General features: G+C 26.9%; 1 protein-coding gene across 3 annotated transcripts in view; it reads left to right on the top strand.

Annotated features, from left to right (window-relative positions):
* Best2 (Bestrophin 2) overlaps positions 1–20,558 on the top strand; it is a 48,176-nt gene that overhangs the window by 7,649 nt on the left and 19,969 nt on the right. Inside the window, exons 2-5 of one of the 3 annotated variants that reach the window (XM_015978588.2) lie at positions 6,445–6,555; positions 6,616–6,787; positions 14,036–14,165; positions 19,976–20,214. In XM_015978588.2, the coding sequence (XP_015834074.2) occupies positions 6,445–6,555; positions 6,616–6,787; positions 14,036–14,165; positions 19,976–20,214 (652 nt within the window). Of the gene's footprint in view, positions 1–6,444; positions 6,556–6,615; positions 6,792–14,035; positions 14,166–19,975; positions 20,215–20,558 lie in introns of those variants that run through there. The other 2 variants (XM_015978589.2, XM_015978590.2) reach the window with 2 other exon arrangements.

The raw sequence follows: 20,558 nt of genomic DNA, 5'->3' as shown, positions 1-20,558 counted from the left end.
TAAAATTGAATATAAATATTAATTGAACCCTGAATTAAAAATATTTTCGAAAATAATTTGTTTTAAGTAAAAGTACGATATAAAAATTCCTCAAAAGACTGAAAAAAGGTTTTAAAACAACTTTAAGTGATATTTGATTTTTTCTAAGACTTAATTTCTTTTGGTGTTTTCATGAAAAAATTAATACAGTGATTCAACTTGTCAGTATTTGTTTTACAAGTTAAATGAGTAAACAAGAAAATTATCGTGGTTTGTTTTCCCCACTTTAACTTAGGTTTCGAGATTTTTAAACAAACCTGTACTAACTATTTTCTTTCACAGAAATTCTATTTAAACATTTTACTTTCTCAAATATGTATCTAGAAATAATAATAATTTAGTTACACGAGATATTCCCGGAATGTAGAATTATTTAATTAAATCAAACTGCCGTAGGAGTAAAGAAAGTTTGTTTATTCTGTATATGTTTATGATGTTACGAGAAGCAATTAAAGAGTGTTTGCTAAACATTTATTATACTATCTATAATTAACTCAAAATAATAATACGCCGAATTTTGACTTTTTTGATTTTGTGAAACCGCCAACTAAGCATTGAAATCCCGATTCAGATTAGTGTGTCAATGGAAGCCGAAGGTTTGATCCTTTATTGTTTCCGGTTCATAATTTCACCACGTGGTGAAGTGAAAAATCAAAATATTGGACAAATATTAGAAAAAGTCGCTAATTAGTGTCCCACTACGTGTCTTAACCTTATTTTATTCAGAAGATTTGAGTTTTTTCAAAGTGCGACCTTTTGATTTCGTATTAAATATTTAGTTCACGTTTAGCTAAGTATGTAATTACTGAGCCTTCTTTTCGTCTCAAGGCTATAAAGGCATATTTAAAATTTAATTAAGATTATTAGTTTACAACTGCAACTAGGTTTGTCATAATGAGATTAAGATAATTTACTGTTATGTAACCGTAATTTATTGCACGTCCATTTGCTGAATTTTGCCAAGCAAATACTAGAAAAACTGTGTTTCCGTCTGAGGCGAGTCATTTTTACACATACCATTATACCTACAATGGTTGCATGCAAATTAGTTATCTCTCCTTTAGAGAAATGATGGAGCCATTTTTGAACGAATTCAAACAAAAATCGAATATTTGACCTTGTTCAAGGTCGGTTTTTCAATTGTTGATAGATTTGCTCCTTGTAGAGACAAGTCTATTTAAGGAATTATTAACCGTTAGGTGGATTACATGCGAAAAAAGTGATCATACCGTTGGTATGAATTTATGACCGAATTGTGTAATAGTAATGAAAATTCCAAATTATGCAATTAATTGAAAGTTATTATCTGCTTAATGTAAGCTGCGAGAAATAATTATTCACTTATTGTTAGTGGAAAAATTGGTTTTTGATATTTGCATGTTTCTGTATTTTTAGAAATGAGAAAATTATATATTTTACTCTTGAATAGGCACGAAGCGGATGTTACGTGCAAGTGTTTATCTTATTATTACATTTTCATACATGTGTAACATCCACATTGTTTGAATTTCGACATACCTTTGGCTTTTAATTATTCTGAATTCAAATCTCGTTTCATTGACAAAGTTTTTTGTAGGTTTTTAAAAATAAATTATATTTACCTTGTTTCTGCACAATTTGTTTCGGGTATAACAAAGACTTTAAGAGCAACGTGACGTGAACAGAGTTGTTGGTAATAAAGTTTATTAAGTATTGTTTTTTTATTCCATAAATTAAGTACTAGCTCAGTACGACATTTGCAATTGAAATGTCACTAAAGGAGTGGACGTAGCTAAGTCAGATGAACAAAGAATCGTCACTCAAGATTTTAAAAAATTAATTAATAATTCAGTAGGTTTAAAAAAATAATTGTTGAATGTCCAGTATTGCAATTGTACTCTTAAATGTTTATACAGTGTGTTCCAAAATGATTGTTCATCAAGTCACCTATGAAATTTGAACGTAATATAACCATTTTTGAACACATTGTATTTTCAACCACTAAACTTCACAAAACTATTGTTTTTCTGATTTTTTTTAATGGAATGACAAATTGGTGTGAAAAAATCTTTCTCTCATTCTTATGCAAAGCTATTTTTAATTATTTTTCATTTTCATTATTCGACAAGAAAAGACAATAAAACTATGATAAGGATTAAAATATTGTTATAAATATTGTTATTAATAATAAGTTATGATTTAAATTCATTCAGAAATCCAGAATCCACCTTAAGGAAAATGAAGAAAACTGAAGAAAAAAAATTGAAGAAAATACTCGTAGAACGTACCTAGAAGGTTGAAAAAACATATTTAATATTTGGTACATTTTCAACGACAAAATTTACTCAGAAAAATACAATTTTTTCTCATTTTGAAAATATATATTTAAATGGAAAGTAAGTGGTATGAAAGAATCTATCTTTCCTTCCTATTCTTATAAAAATAAGTTATTTTTGTTATTTTTTATTCCATGATTCGACAATAATTCCACAGTCCACCTGATGTACAACCATTTTTGAACACATTGTGTTTTCAACCACTGAATTCACAAAACTAATAGTTTTCTGATTTTTATTTTTTTAATGGAGTGACAAATCGGTCTGAAGAAAATCTTTCTCTCATTCTTATGCAAATAAGCTGTATTTCATTATTTTTTAATTTTTTTTTCATATTCATTATTCGACAAGAAAAGACAATAAAACTATGATAAGGATTAAAATATTGTTATACAAATATTTTAATAATAAGTTATGATTTAAATTCATGCAATAAGGGCAAACACTGAATCCAGAATCCACCTTAAGGAAAATGAAGAAAACTGAAGAAAAAAAATTGAAGAAAATACTCGTAGAACGTACCTAGAACGTTGAAAAATCATAAAAAAGTAATATTTGGTACATTTTTAACGACAAAATTTACTCAGAAAAATACATTTTTATCTCATTTTGAAAATATATATTTAAATGGAAAGATAAGTGGTATGAAAGATCTATCTTTCCTTATTATCTTTATGAAAATAAGTTATTTTTGTTCATTTTTCAATAATAAATATATCTTATTTTTTGGGCAGCAGATATTGTTTGTAACAGTATTTTATTGAACAAAATACTTGTAGAGTGTAGATTTAAATAAAAATAAAAACTACTATTTAGTACTTTTCCAACCATAAAATTTACTTAGAAAAATACGGTTTTTTTTCTCTCACTTTGAAGATATTTTAAATGGAAAAACAAGTGGTGTGGAAAAATCAATCTTTCCTTAATATTTTTTGACTTTATATTTTTTATTTAATGTTTCGACAATAACTAATTCAATGAAATCATGATGAGGATAAAAATTATTTATTATTCAATAATTATTATAATTCAATAATAAATTATGATTTAAAAGTAAAAATTAAATATCCAGTATTGCAATTGTAATTTTTGTTATATTTTCAACTACAAAATTTACTTGTGTACCTCAGAAAACTACGATTTTTTTTCTAATTTTCAAAATTTTGTAGATGGAAAAATTGATGGTTTGAAATTTTTTTTTCCTTTATTCTTATACAAATAAGTTATATTTTTCTCTTTTTTAACCGTTCGACAACAACTAAACTTATGTAATCATGATGAGGTTAAATATTATTTTGTGAAACACATTTTCATAATAAATTTTGATTTTAAAGTCACTCAACAAAACAAAATACTGAATAAATTTATATAATCGGGACTCCAGCTTGAGGACATTCTAAATATATTGAGCATCGCAATTATTGTTGATAGGAATATTATTGTATTAAAGATAGAAAATAGAATTAGAATGTTCAACAAAAAAGTAAAATTAAAATTTACATTTGTTACATTTTCAACTAAAAAGTTTGTTTAACTTTTTATTAAGTTTGTCTAAATCGAATCAAATTTAAAAAATCAAAAAAAAATTTCTTACTCGTCTCACAAAAGTAAGCTATTTTTTTTCTTTTATTTGATAACAAAATTAATAAATAACTTAATGATTATTGAAACCACAGTGAGGATTAAAAATAAGATACTTCATTCTTAAGTTATGATTCTAAGAGCAAAAATTATTGAAAAAAATATAGTCATAGTCTAGATTCTATTCATAAATGCAATTATTATTTTGCATGATTTAGTGAAACATTTACCTAAAAATTTCCGAATTAGATTAAAAATTGTTTTATTTTTTTCTTTTGAGTCTTTTAAGCACTTTTTCAGACATGCATTTATTACTTGAAAAACTACCCAGAAAATGAAACAATTTTTCAATTTTCTTTTGTAGTTTTATAAGTGATTTTATATTAGATATGGAGTTATTTTACTTCTTATTCAGAAAACTGATTTTTTTAATATTTAAAAAAATGTAAATAAAAAGATTACGATAGTTGAAAAAAATCTTTCTTTTCTTCCTACACAAGCAAGCTAATTTTTTTCTTTGTCTTTCGACAATAAATAACTTCATGATTCATGAAACCACAGTGAGAATAAAAAATAGGTTATTTCATTATTAAGTTATAATCCTAAATACAAAAATTACTAAAAAAAATATAGCCATAGTCCAGATTCTTTTCATAAATAAAATTATTATTTTGCAAGATTGTAAGAGTGAAAAACTGCTCTAAAAATTTCCTAATTATTAGATCGAAAATTGTCTTATTTTTTCTTTTGAGCCTTTTTAAGCCATTTTTGAGATAGACATTCAGTTATTTCTTGAAAAACTACCAAGAAAATAAAACAGTATTTTGCCTTTTTTCAACGTTTTGTGAAGAGTTGGTTAGAAAAGGAATCAGTTTTTGCAATTTTCCTTTTGTAGTTTTGCCTTTTATAACAGATTTTTAATCAGATACGGAGCTATTTTACTTCTAATTTTTACTAATTAGTTCTAATTTTAGTGGAAAATTAGCCTAAACATCTCCAAATTAGATTGAAAACTGTTTTATTTTTTTCTTTTGAGCGTTCTTAAGCACATTTTCAGACAAAAAATTATTTATTTCTTTAAAAACTACCCAAAACAACGAATTAGTTTACGAGTATTTTGCCTTTTTCTAGCGTTTTGTAACATTTTCAGTCAGAAAATGCCAAAAGTTGGTCAGAAAATGAAGCAGTTTTTGCAATTTTCCTTTTGTAGTTTTGGCTTCTATAACAAATTTTTAATCAGATACGGAGCTATTTTACTTCTAATTTTTACTAATTAGTTCTAATTTTAGTGGAAAATTGGCCTAAACTCTCCAAATTAGATTGAAAACTGTTTTATTTTTTTCTTTTGAGCGTTCTTAAGCACATTTTCAAACAAAAAATTATTTATTTCTTTAAAAACTACCCAAAACAACGAATTAGTTTAGTTTAGTTGCCTTTTTCCAGCGTTTTGTAACATTTTCAGTCAGAAAATGCAAAAAGTTGGTCAGAAAATGAAGCAGTTTTTGCAATTTTTTTTGTGGTTTTGTCTTTTTTAATCAGATACGGAGCTATTTTACTTCTAATTTTTAGTAGTTACTTCTAATTTCAGTGGAGAATTGGCCTAAAAATCTCCAAATTAGATTGAAAACTGTTTTATTTTTTCTTTTGAGCGTTTTTAAGCACATTTTCAGACAATAAAATATTAATTTTTTTCAAAAACTACCCAAAACAACGAATTGTTTTTTTAGTCAGAAAATACAAAAAGTTCGTTTGAAAATGAAACAATTTTTGCAATTTTCCTTTTGTGGTTTTGCGTTTTTTAAGAAATTTTTAATCAGATATAGAGTTATTTTACTTCTAATTCGGTAGACTACGTTATTTTTTTTTTAGTATTAAAAAATTAAATAATATGACTCCAATAGTTTGAAAAAAATTTTTCTTCCCTTTTTACACAAGTAAGCTATTTTTTTTCTTAGTTATTCGGCAAAAAATAACTTCATGATTCATGAAAAAAATAAAAATATAGTCGAGGTCCTAGCTTGAGGGCAAAACTTTTGAATTTTGATTTTTTTAATGAAAAAATTGGTTTGAAAAACCCTTTTTTTTTAGACAAATAAGCTATTTTTTAATTATTCGACAATAAATACCTCATAAAAATTACTTTCATACTCACTAATAAATTATTATGTTAAAAAAATTAATATAGTCACGTTTTTTTGGGCACCATAAAAAATAGCAGTACTTATTGGAGAAAATAGATGTCTTATTTATGCACAACATGGTCGCACGTGTCGTTTTGAGTGAAACTATTGCGGAAAAAGGTGCCAAACTCAAATCCTGATTCGGATTTAGATCAATAGTTTTCAATAGTCATAGTGCACACATTGTTGGCTAGAAACCAGACGGCTTTACTTTCTCTTGAAATTTTTAAATTGAAAAGATAGCACTGTCGTCGTCTAGACGTGCGAATTGTTCTAAAAATCTTAATTAATTTAAAGAATTCACTAACACAGTTACTTCCTTGTTCCAGATGGAGAGGCAGTGTGTACAAATTAGTGTGGCGGGAGCTAGTGGCCTATTTATTTCTATACTATTCCATCAATTTTTTATATAGGTTTGGGCTAAATCAAGACCAAAAAAAGTGAGTGGTTTTAGTCCAAAAATATTGTTTTTGCTACTTGTTTGTTTGTTTTTTTTTTAGAATATTTGAAAGGGTACAACTGTACTTTAGCCAACACACTGAGACAATACCAATGTCATTTGTATTAGGATTCTATGTAACATTGGTAGTGAAGAGGTGGTGGGAACAATATAGACTGTTGCCGTGGCCTGATACTCTTGCTCTGTTTTTGAATGCGGGCATTCCGGGTGCGGTAAGTACGTATGATTCAATATTTTTATGACTAACGGATATTTTATCACTAACATACTGAAGCTTATAAATAATTGAAACGAAATTGTTTGGCCTTTGCAAACCTACAACCTACATATTTGTATTAAAAGAGTACTTTGTGCTGCGCCAAACATGGATCTAGAGACCTGTCACTCAAGGGCAGTACTTTTCAGTACTTTTCCATTTCCTCGATTGTACAAGCTGTTCCAGAAATAAAATTAATTTCGGTGTTTTAAAAAAGACCCAAACTTTTTGATATACAGGAAATACAGGTTGTTCCGTTTAAAACCCACATTAGAAGTACTAGTAGTTCCAATAATGATAGTCATTTGAAATTTTGTTAACTACCATGATTTCTTAGATTCTGCTCAACGAAAATATTTTCAAGATGGTAACACTTTCGGTTATACCGGAAGTCGCTATGGAAAGCTATATTTTTAATGCATTTTTGGATTACTAAAGTTATTTTAAGGTAGTTTTTATAAGCTTTCCCTATATTTAGCCGTTTACGAAATAATTGGAGTTTTTGTTTTTTTTTTGGAATTGCATCTTCCAGTTCAAAAATCGATAACTCTGCCATTTTTCAAAATTTGGAAATATTTTGTAGCTCATTTGAAAGAGGAAGTGGGTAGTACTTTTCTATTTGCTTGATTATACAAAATTAATTTGAATCTCTAAGAAAAAAACCCAAACAGCTGCATTAGAAATGTATTAAAGTAGAAATTTTAGAGTTAGCATTTTTCGTCAAAATTTCGCAACCTGAAACAACCTGAAAAATTACCAGTTATCATCAATCTGAAAATGGAGCAAAATTTGTAATTTTTGAGTGTATAAGCTTGCTTTTGAGATATTTTGAGATGCGTAAAATTTGGCTAAATTGTTTCGAAAAATCACTGAAATGACACTATTTTTGTCGTATTTTCGTTTTTTATTTGCAAAATTTTGTCAAAAAATTACTCAAAAATTGGAGTAACCAATTTTGTGTGAGATTTCTCAACACACAATCACTAAATTGTATCGATAATTATTGCATTTTTTGAGCGCTGAAGCGGTTTTTTTTTTACATAAAAACGCATTTTGTGCAAAGTTTTGCTAGAAATGATTAAAAAGTTACTGAATAGTTTTGAAAATGCTTTTTTTTTTCATTTAAAAACGCAATAATTTTGCAAAATTGTTAATCTGAGTTTGTTTTTTTCGAGCAATTAACGTAATTGTGAAATAAACTGAAAAATCCTCAAAACCGTACGCAAATAGAGCAGTGTCTGTATTTTCTGAGTGTATTAAACATGTTTCCTATCATAAAAACGCATGAATTTTGCTAAAAGGCCCAGAAAAAAATTACTAAATTGGATCAAAAACTACACTATGTTGGTGTTTTTGCCGTGTGATTAGTAGATTTTGTTGAAAATAAGCCTAAAAATCACAGAATTAGATAAAAATCTTATTTTTTTTCTTTTGAACCTGATACATTTATTTCCTCAAAAATTAGTCAAAATATCGAATTGGGTTAATTACATTATGTTGGTGTTTTTGCTGTGTAATTAGTAGATTTTGTAGAAAATAAGCCAAAAAATCACAGAATTAGATAAAAATCTATTTTTTTTTCTTTTGAACCTTATACATTTATTTCCTCAAAAATTAGTCAAAATATCGAATTGGGTTAATTACATTATGTTGGTGTTTTTGCTGTGTAATTTGTAGATTTTGTAGAAAATAAGCCAAAAAATCACAGAATTAGATAAAAATCTTATTTTTTTTCTATTGAACCTTATACATTTCTTTCCTCAAAAATTAGTCAAAATATCGAATTGGGTTAATTACATTATGTTGGTGTTTTTGCTGTGTAATTAGTAGATTTTGTAGAAAATAAGCCAAAAAATCACAGAATTAGATAAAAATCTAATTTTTTTTTCTTTTGAATCTTATACATTTATTTCTTCAAAAATTAGTCAAAATAACGAATTGGGTTAATTACATTATGTTGGTGTTTTTGCTGCGTAATTAGTAGATTTTGTAGAAAATATGCCTAAAAATCACAGAATTAGATAAAAATCTCATTTTTTTTTGAACTTCATCCATTTATTTTCTCAAAATTAGTCAAAATATCGAATTGGGTTTTCTGTTTCATTTTGTTAAACTACAGGGAAAAATCACTAAATTGGATTAAAACTGACGTTACGAGTATTTTGTTGTTTTTGAGTGCTTTATAACATTTTTCAGATAAAAACGTGTTAATTGCTTAAAGAAAAGTTAGTTCAAAAATGGAGCAGTTTTTGCATTATTTGTATTTTTATTTACTGTTAATAGATACGGACTCATTTTGCATAATTTTGAAAAAAATTACTTGAAATAACACCTATTTTGATAAGATTTTTCTAAATTTGTAGGAAGAAATGATTTTGCATTTTTCGAGTGCGAACATTTTGCGAAATTTTTTGCTCAATCGAATCACTAAATTCGATCAAACATGATATTATTTTGCTATTTTCGCATTTTGTTGACACGTTTTTTATCCATAGAAGCAATAATACGCAAAATTTTGTGCAAAATAAGCAGAAAAATCGTTGAATTATCTACGTTAAAAGTAGTGTAATTTTTGTGTAGTCAAATATAAAGTAGCTTTATTTAAACAAAGGTAAAATTACAAGCAGATAGAGCATCATTATCTCAATATTTAGGAAATACAGGTAATGCAAAAAATATGAAAAACTATCTATTAATAAAATCTTCAAAAATTCTGCTAATTTGTTTTCGTTAAAAAAGTTAAAAAGTTAAAGTTAAAAAATTGTGTTAAAGTAGTTGGCAACTAAACCGCTAAAGTTACAATTTTTTTTGAGGGAAATTTAATTCTCCACAACTTTATTACATTTTTCGTTATCTTTAACCGCTTTGACAGAGTTTTGAAAAATATGGAACCTATGTGTAAATTTAAAATTTTTATTTTATTTTATTTTTTTACATTTTAAAAGTTATCAGTTTTTCTCAGCTTATCAAGTTTGATGTTAAGCAATTGATGGACTGGTCAAAACAAAAAAAAAATAAAAAAAGTAAAAATGCTTACTTGTCTTATTTTTTTTAATTCTGCCTTGTATTTATCACTATTATTTTAAAACTGCATTGTAACAATTTTTTTTTAATTGGATGGCTTATTATTTAGAAGAATTTAAGTTATTCCAAGATCTTAAATGAATGTACCTATGTAGGTACTATTTCTGGTTACTTATAACTTGTCGGCAAAAACCCTAATTGGATTGGAAATAATGGGTAATTAATTATTATTAATAAGTAATAAAGATTGTTTTATTACCTATACTCATCCACCTGTTGGGAGTGAAAGTTTCAATGTAATTTCTCAAATTTATTACGGTTTTCCATCATTGAGTTATTACTTCTTACAACATTTTTCGTATCTCAATCTTTGTTTCTTTTATTATACTTATTTTGTAATTGTTTAGTTATAAAAACTTTTATTATTATGTTCTGTCTTTGACAAGTAAAAAATATATGTAGGTAATAAATAACAATACAAATTGTTGGAAGAGTTTTTTTGCATTTTTCATTGTTTATTTTTTTACCATTTTTAACGCCTTTAAGCAAACAATAAATTTTATAAATATATACAATTATCACTAAATGTTACCCTGTCTTTGAAAGTGGTTAATTTCTTAAATTTCATTACTTGTTTGCTAAATAGTCTACCATTAGACAAGGATGTACTACAATGTAATCTTACCATAAAAACAAAGACAGAAGATAACAGACCCAAATCATGTACTGTTTAATTTAATTCGATCTTTTTCAAAGTAATAATAAAATTTACTTTGCTGAAAATTAAAAGTTGATAAAATTACAGTCGACAAACAGTTTTTTTCGTATCAAAAATTTTAATTTGGATGTTTGCTCCTTTGTGAATGACTACAATGAAAAGTTAAATTTTTTTGCTTATTTATTTATTAACACTTAACCACCAAACGTGCATTTCGAAATAATAATTAAAAAATAATAGTCTGATAACGATTGTGTTAATGGCTTTTCAAAGAATGGACGTTTTCACTGGTTTTAATCGTTTCTAAATTTTAAACAATTTTTTACGCACGTTATTGTCACATATTTTCTCATGAAATTGTATTACTGGTTTACCACAAACTCAATCGTAAAACACAACTTAGAAAATAAATCAAATTTTCTACTTTGTTAACTTTATTACCATCATTTTACTTCTGCAAATTTAACAATTATTAGAATACGATATATGGAGTAAGAGAAGCTGATTATATTAAGTTTACAAGTATTTACATTATCGGAACAGGAATGACAAACAACATTTCTAACACATTGTTGCTGGAACTGTTTGTTTTCATTCATTTAATCATGATTATTGCGAATTGCTGTGAATGTTAGCGAATTGTTTTTTTCGCGGTAAATGTTTGAAGAGATCTAGAACAGCGCATAATTGCAATGCTGCACACGAAGTGATGGTTACACGTGCATTTAGAAATAATAATCTTACATGAGGCTATTGTACTTATTGTTCATATGGTTACATCATTGAGTCATGCAGACCACGATCGTCACAATTTATTTGTTGCAATTCTTTAGCGGTGTCTTTTATACGCAATTTTTTCTAGAGCAATAGTCACATTTCACAAACTTGCTTATTATTTAGCTATAATTTATCAATTGGCGTTATTTCTTCACTGGTTTCAAACAAAAATGAATAGAAGTTAAATCCATTTAGTCTATTTCTATTACCATTAATTGGTAGATCTTGAGGTTTCTTGCACAGGAGCAGTGTTGCCAACTGTGTGACTTCCATCTTTACAAAGAATAGATTAGAAACATTAAATTAAACATTAAAACATTAAAAAATTAAGTAATAAATACATAAAAATTCTCCAAATTCTCTCTAGATTCTGCTGTGCCTCTTTTTAAAATCTAATCTACTTTCATTAAGAATTCTTCGAAATTATTTTTTAGCGTTGTTTCTGTACTTTTGTCTAGAATATTTTTATTATTTTCTAAATTCGTTTTTTGATCTAAAATCCAGATTCTTCTTTAAATTCTCCCCCTTATAAATCATCAGCCTCCAGATTCTTTTACAAATTCTTCTCCATCTGTTTATTTACAGTTATTTTTTAAACTCTATTCAACATTATTATTTTTGATTATTATTATTATTATTATTATTATTATTATTATTATTAGTATTGTTAATTATTTCAACATATTTTCTATGTACATTCTCCAAAATCATTTTTAGATTCTAATTTCCATCTTTTCAAAGTACTTCGATAGTTTCGTTTAGAATTGTTTCTGCTTTGCCTTCTATTTTGTAAATTAGAAAATAAATAAAATCTTTAAATTCTTTTACAAATTATGCTCTAGATACTCCTTTATAGTTTCGATTGGAATTTTTCAAGATTATTTTTAGCATTGTTTCTTTACTTCTTTACGCTTTTCTAAATTTCTTCTTTCTAAAACTGTCCTAGATTTGAAATCGAAACCGTTCTTTAGATCTTCTTTAGATCTCCAGATTCTTCCATAAATTCCTTGCAAGCAATTATTTTGTAGACTATAGTTTAAAATTCCTTTATAAACATTTCTTCTGTATGTTCTACATACTCTCTTTTTTTGTTTTTTCAAAATTCTTTTCTAGTTTTGTTTAAGATTTTTCCATATTCTTCAGCAATGTTCCTTTACTCTCCTCTAGATTTCTTTTTTTAGTTTTGAGTCTAAATTCTACTTTAGATTTTTCTATAAGAATATTTTGTGGACTTCTACAGTTTTTAATTTCTCTTTTTAATTTTACTCTGCGTCATTTTTAAATTCTCGTTGGTTTCATTTACTTATTTATTTATTTATTTATTTATTTGTTTATTATAATTTTTTTTGGACTCTTTTCTGTTCTGTAAATTAAAAAAATAGTCTTTAAATTCTTTTACATATATCCTACAAGTTATGCTTTAGATCCTACTTTGCGGCTTCTTAAAATTTTTCTATAAAGTTTCGTTTAAAATTTATTTATTGGCAGTTTCTTTGCTTTTTTACTTTTTTCTAGAATTTTTTTGAAATTCTTCTCTGATTCTTTCATAAATTCGGAACCCTTCTTTAGATTATTTTCATCTCAGGTTTTTTTATGATTTTTTTATAAATTCTTTAATTATTTTGTGAACTATATTTAAAATTCTTATATAAACACTTCTTCAATACAATCTACAAGTTCTCTTTCTGCGTTTTTTCAAAATTCTTCTTTGATTTCACTTAGGGTTCTTGCAAATTCTTCAGCATTGTTCCTTTCATCTTGGCTTTTTTAAGATCCTTTTCTTCTTTTTTTTAGACTATTTTATAAATTGTTTTCTAGATTTTTCTATAGAATTATTTCTTACTTCTACAGTTTTTACTTTCTGTTTTAGATTTTAATCTGCGTATTTTTAAAATTCTTCGAGAGTTTCGTTTAGAATTAAAAAAAAAATAGAATCTTCTTTTACAACATATTTTCTTCAAGTTATGCTTAAGACTCTACTTAGTTTCATAAAATTTTTCAGTACCTAGTTTCCTTTAGAATTTTTGAAGATTATTCTTTGGCATTGTTTCTTTACTTCTTTACTCTTTTTTCCTTACTTTTTTTCTTCCTCAATTTTTCTTTGATTCTTTTCTAAAGCGGTTTCTTTCTTTTTTCTACTTCAGTTTCTTCTATAAACTCTTTGCAAGCAATTATTTTGTATAATAACTATATTTAAAAAACTTTCAGGAACACTTCTGAAAATACATTCTGAAAACTATCTTTTGAATATTCTTCTATAGTTTTGTTTAGAATTTTTACAAATTCTTTGTCATTGTTTTTTTACTTTCCCCTAGATTTTTTTCTTCACATTAATTTTTTTTTGTTCGTGTATAATTTCTTTTCTACATTTATCTATGAAAATATTTTGTAATTGTAATTATTTTAATTACATTTTAAATAATTATTGTAATTATTTTATAAGCGCAAATTTTCCTTTAGATTCTACTTTGCTTTTTTTCAAAATTTTATTGTAGCTTTCTTTAGAACGTTTCTAGATAATTCTTTAGCATTGCTTTGGATAGATTTTTCCCCACAGTACCATTTTAACAATCAGCAAAATATTTGAAATAATTGTATTAGTCCTTGTAACTGAGACAGAACTTCTTGACCACTCAGTGGAATAATTTCACAAAAATTTTTACGTGTTTTTTTTTCACATTTCAGGATGAAAGACAAAGACTGATGAGACGAAATGTAGTTAGATATGCAGTTTTAGCCTATGTGATAACCCTCCAGAGGGTTTCGTTACGAGTGAGGAAACGGTTTCCAACTCATCAACATATTGTGGATTCCGGTAAGTTTAAACCAACTTTGCTAAACTGCTTATTAAAATGCGAACCAAGCACAAATATCACTGTCAACACATAACTGACCGATAAATTTCAGTCACGTTGTTTGACCCTCCTTGACTTGTCAATTGCAAATGTTACATACTTTTATGTTGGCTTAATTTAGATAAATAGGACGGTATTTTTTCCGGTGGTTAATTAATTTATTGTTCTAACTTGTGGCTAAGCGCTTGGCTTTGCGGAACACATTTGATTTATCAATTTTGGTAAAATATTTAATAAATGAAAAGTAAAAACGATTGCGAAATGAAGTGAATCATTGTTTAAGAATCTAATTTTTAATACGAGTTGATGCTAATTTGACGACAATGCCCCTAGAAATACCTAATGAATGAGACATATGGACCGAGGATTATGTAGGTGTGTACTTGTAAAAATGTGATTACTGGTAACTATACAGAATAACAATCAAAAGGATACGTTGAAAAATTATAAATCAGGTTTTTCGACTTCAATTACTAATAAAAAATTATACGAAATTTGAAAATCTTAAAAATAGACCTAAGAATTTTTTTGTTTGGTAGTGTGATTAGATTTATACAGGGTGTTCCATTTAAACCCCACATTTGAAGTATTGAAAGTTTTAATAAAGATATTTATTTGTAAGTTGGTACTCAGCCATAATCCGTTGAGTTTTGCTCAATAAAAATATTTTCAAGATGGCGGCACTTCCGGTTACACCGGAAGTCGCTATCAACTTTCTTATTTTAAATGGAAAACTATGCTTTTCACTGCGTTTTTGGATTAGTTGAGTTATTTTAAGGCAGTTTTTATGAGCTTTCCCTATACCTAAGTTTAACCGTTTTCGAGATATTTAAGATTTTTTGAAAATTTTTGGATTTGCACCTGTCACTTAAAAAATCGGTAACTCTCTTAATTTTAGAGATTTCAAAATCGGATTTGGAGAATTAAAAGAGAAAGCCCATATCTGTTCTCCAGTGTGTTCAAAATTGGAAAAGAAGTTAATAAACCCAAAAAAATTTAGGTTAGGTTTGGACAACTTCAAGTACCCGTACCTAAATTTTTTCAAATGGGATGTCCCAATTTTTATTTCACCAGGTGGAGGAGAATTTGTTTCTGCATCGATCTGTATTAGCATTCCCTATACCTATCTGTGATAATTTTCAAGTTATGTTGTTTTTTTTGACATTGTAGAAAATTTCTTGCTAACCGCAGCTATTTTTGCATAGTTTGCCATGAAAACATTTCTGATTAAACAAACAACAAACTCTGTTCAAAATTGTGATGTTCATCCTGTGGAAACAAAATAAATTCATTTAATGTTGGTTTAAAAAACTTTAATTTTTCACATTTCGTCTTTCGTTTCCATGACAAACCATGAGAAAAGGTCAATGGCTAAAGAATTTCTCAATTCCAACAAAAAATAACTGTAACTTGAAAACTATTAAATATAAATATAGGGAATGGTAATACAGACCGATGCAGAATTAAATTCTCTACCATTTAATGAAATAAAACTTGTGGCATTTCATTTGAAAAAATTGAGTTATGAGTGCTTAAAGTTCTGAAAACTTAACTTTAAACATTTGAAATTTGTTATTCATTTTTAAAAATTAAAAACACCAAATGAAAGATCTAGGCTTCCTCTTTCAAATGAGCTAAAACATATTTTAAAATTTTAAAAAATGGCAGAGTTATGGAATTTTTAACTAGAAGGTGCAAATCCAAAAAAAAAAAACAAAAACCTTAAATATTTCGTAAATGGCTAAATTTAAGTATAGGGAAAGCTTATGACAACTACTTTAAAATAACTTTAGTAATCAAAAACGCAGTAAAAAATACAGCATTTCATTTAAAATAAGGAAGTTTATTTAATACAAAAATTATTAAAACATAATTTGTAGATTCGAAAGTTTATCGCATTCTTTTATCAGTGAAAAAGGATTTTTATTGGTTATTTCTGTCAGAAAAAGACGTTTATTGTCGGTACTAATAAAATAGTACTGTTTAACCCATACTGTTATTTTACATTTTAAAATAAAAGACAAAAATATGGGTGTTTTTTTGTAGAGGAGAAAAAAAATCTTAGAACCAGACGTACTCCTTGTAAAAAAAATAAGATAATTGTTTTTAGTGATAAAAATTTTTTTAATAAAAATGCTGAATGAAATCTAGCAATTTTTACACATAATTAATCTCACATTTGCAAATCTTTACCAAATATTGCCTACAATGGATTAAAATGCATCTAGAAAGTGAATAGCTATCAAACAGGATGTTCTCGTTTTAACATTGAACATTGAATAGCTTCCTTTCAGTTTAATTTATATGAAAAAAATAACGAATATCCGGTCTCAACTGTGCTGTTTGTGGCGTCATAGGAATTACGTTTAACTAAGCACGAGAAAATTTTTCATTTCAACTATACCATGTATTTATTATTCCAAATTAAGAAGTTTGGGTGTAGGTTTAGCTCCGAAAAACTGGTTTTTGATCCTGGATGACAATACATATTCATGACTTTTTAAATAAAGATGCAATCAATTTGAGACATGTATTTATTACAATCGATGTTAATTGCTGTTTTTATTTTACGTTAATGAATCCGTGGGCACCTGCAATTAAATATTATCGTATATAATTATAGAAAAACATGGCACACGTGTTATTAATAAACAATTATTTAGATTTTTTATGTCTTGGGTCGGTCGTGAAAACAACTGCGCCAAATTTTAATATTGCTCCCTAGTGATTAAAAAATTAAATAACAATAAAGGTATTTAAATGATTTTTAATTTGCTTTGGTTCCCAGAACCCACCACTAATAAAAAAAATATGTCTTAAAATTCTTCAAGGAACAAACTCGTTTTCATTATAAATTAATGAGAAACACGAGATGTTTTAGGAAAAATCTTTCAGGTTTTGGACATTGACATAGGCAACGATTTTCGAAGTAAAAAATAAGATATTTAATTCAAGAATGCGATTTGGTTATTCGACGTCCATTTTTTTTTTAATTTGAAAATTAATTTGTTAACGTCAAAGCTGACGACTGTATTATTTTACAGGATGTTCCAGAAAAACTGATTCATAAAATCCCACAGTATTTAGCTTCACTTCCATTGAGTGTTTAATTAGTTATTTAATGAGCGATATAAAAAACCTTGAATTCGACTTTTGTTAATGGATACATGTATTATAGGAAACTAATTATAGGTTTCAGTTCTGGTTTTTGAGCAACTTTTGGAATATTTAGCGAATGAAGTCAAAACATTTCAACAAATTTTATTTTTATTACATTGACTTTACACGAGAAAGCAGTTATTTTGTGTATAATAATGTCACTAGCAATCACAGAGTTGAAAATAGACCACAAAATGAATTTTTCTCCCTGTATCTTAAAATCGGTAACATTTTCACTTAAAACTTTTTTATCGTGATTTTAAGTGCGTTTTTAAACTTAAAACCTATTTTTTTTAAATGTTATATGTTATTTATTGGCCTTTTTGGAGAATTTTCGTACATTTTTTCAACGAAATTAAAATGCGAATCGTTTAACAAAATTGTGTTAAAAATAAAAAAAACAAAAATTCTCAAAATTGGTTTGAAAATGAAGCATTTAACATGTTTTTGAGAGGAAAAGTATGTCTTCAAATTTGGCCAAAAAAAGTGAAAAATCACCGAGTGTAACGAAGTTGTGTCAAAAAAAAAGACGAAAATTCTCAAAATTGTTTCGAAAATGGAGCATTTACCATGCTTTTGAGAGGAAAATTATGTCTTCAAATTTGGCCGAAAAAGTGAAAAATCACCGAGTTTAACGAAGTTGTGTCAAAAAAAAAACGAAAATTCCCAAAATTGGTTCGAAAATGGAACATGGAAGCTTTTGAGAGCAAAATTATGTCTTAAAATTTGTCAAAAAAGTGAAAAATCGTTAAAGTTGATCTAAAAAGATGTTATATTTTCCCTTTTCTCAAATAATTGAGTTTATATTTGAGCCACTCATTTAAATTTGTTGAAAAATACCAAAAAAAACTATCGAAATGCCTCGAAAATGGTGTAATTCTTGAAATTCGTTTAAACAAATTTTTGAATTAAAAATTATGAAATTTTGTTTGGTCCCTTTTTTTACTGTAACTGAGTAAGTACATATTATTTTGAGCCAAATACACAATTATTTCAGAAATGACATTGTACATTAAAAGACGGAATAAAATAAAATTCAAAATTGCTTAGAACCGCCTTTATTATTATTATTATTATTACTTTATTACTAAATGATAAAATGAAAACATTTTTCATTTTTCCTTTATATTTTTACCTCTACCTGTGGTCCAATTTTTATTTGAAAAATACTAATATTACTTCAAAAATTTACTCAATTAGCTACGAATTTTTGGCTTTCTGAGCGACATTTTGCAAAATAAGTAAATTTCTAAATCACGGATAAGATATTTTAGTTAGAATAATTGATTTAAATTTAAATTAAGTTGTCGTTTTGTTATGTATTTGTTTTTGTTTTTTTTTTATTTCATTATGTACATATGTCATGTTTCATTTAGGTACTTTTTTATTAACTTTTTATTTTTATTTCTGTTTAAAAAACTATCACTATCCAGGAATGCATTTTTTAAAGGAAATTCCTTTAAAAAGAAATCGAAAAATCACCAAGTGTGTTCAAAAAGGGAACGGTCTTTAAGAAAAAGACAAAAAATTTACTAAACTTTTTTTTTTAATTAAAAAAAATATTTTTTTTAAACTTTAAATTCACTAAACACTACGTCGTAGAATTATGTTTTTCATCCAAAAACGCAATTATATCGCACAATTTACTCAACAAAAAGCTGAAAAATTTCCGAATTTGTTCAAAAATGATGATACTCTGCTTTTTTCCAACCAAGTATGAAATTGAAATTATTTCATGAAAGTACGCCGATAATAATAAAAAATGACTCCTCTCTCTAGTTTTTTATGAGTTTTTGACACGTTATTAAAAAATCTATTTTAAAGAATTATTTATTAAATCTTTTTCATAAATTACAGTATATTTTATTGTCATAAAAACTGCTTCAAATTAAATTGGATTTATGTTCCAAATCAAAGTTTAATTGGCAATAAAGTAAGGTGCACTTAATTACAAATATTTCTCTAAGAGAAACTTCTTGCTTTTCTTTACCTCATTACTAAAAGCTATAACATGACAAAGATATCATTAAAACAAAAACAAAACATCCAACTTAATTGACCTTTTTCATCAGGTATGTCATGCTTATATGATCAGAGTGGCGTGTGATTTTGAAATTAGGTTGGTAATACTGATTAACGTGGAGACATCGAACACAGTATTAAATTTTTGTTTAATTTTAACATGAATTTTCCTAGATTTTTGATAAATTATTGCAATTACAACGAAAAACAAAAAAAATTAAACTTTTATTTCAAGCCAAAGCTGTAATTCTTTTTATTGTGGCTTCAAAATCGAATTATCCCAAACTCTGGACTCCCCAGGAGTGTTTTAATGCCAACCATTATCATCAGTAATGTAATAATAAATAATTTCACTCTTGAAACGAATAATTTATAACATTTATGACATGTTCCCGGCCGTTGACCCCGCTGCCAACCTTGTAAAGCAAATTATCCCAGCTGGATTCAAAAATATTGTTGATTCAAAGAAAGCCGTTTACATCACGGCTTAATTAGGACTGGAAAGTTACCGACTGGCGCCAGCAACAACAATATCAAACAGACCATCTCCAGGAAGTTAAATTTCACCGCAAAATCCTTCCATTTTCAGGTCTCATGTTGGAAAGTGAGAAGAAAATCTTCGAGCTAATGGACACCAAAACACCTATGTCCAAGTACTGGATGCCCTTGGTCTGGGCAACGAATCTTATCATAAGGGCGAGGAAGGAAAATTTGATAAATAGCGACCAATTGGTCCAAACAATTTTGATGGAATTATCGGAAATAAGACGACGTCTGGGCTCCTTGATCGGTTATGATACGGTGTGTGTGCCCCTGGTTTACACACAGGTGAGTCTTTAAAAGGTCGTTTCAGATTTATTCATAATTAATGTAATTAGCAATTAAGACGCAATTAGAGAGAAATTTTATATCGACTTTTCCTCCAAATTACGCAATTGTGCAAAAATTAGCAATTTCGTGGGGTTTTTCCCGACCTTGGCATTGATATTATAATTAATTTTGATTCCTAATTACAGTAATTTTACGAATGATAGCTTGCTTAATATAACTTTTTAATCAAATTATTATTTTTGTGTTTATTTACCTTCTATAAAAAAGCATTTTTTGTATGTTTTGTTTATTCAAATATTCGATTAATTCGAAAAATATGTCAATCAAGATCAGTAAAAAAT

Source organism: Tribolium castaneum, chromosome 1 (assembly GCF_031307605.1).
Source record: "Tribolium castaneum strain GA2 chromosome 1, icTriCast1.1, whole genome shotgun sequence".
Taxonomy (NCBI): Eukaryota; Metazoa; Arthropoda; class Insecta; order Coleoptera; family Tenebrionidae; genus Tribolium; species Tribolium castaneum.
The sequence above is the reverse complement of the archived record's forward strand: the minus strand, read 5'-3'. Positions and strand labels throughout refer to the sequence as shown.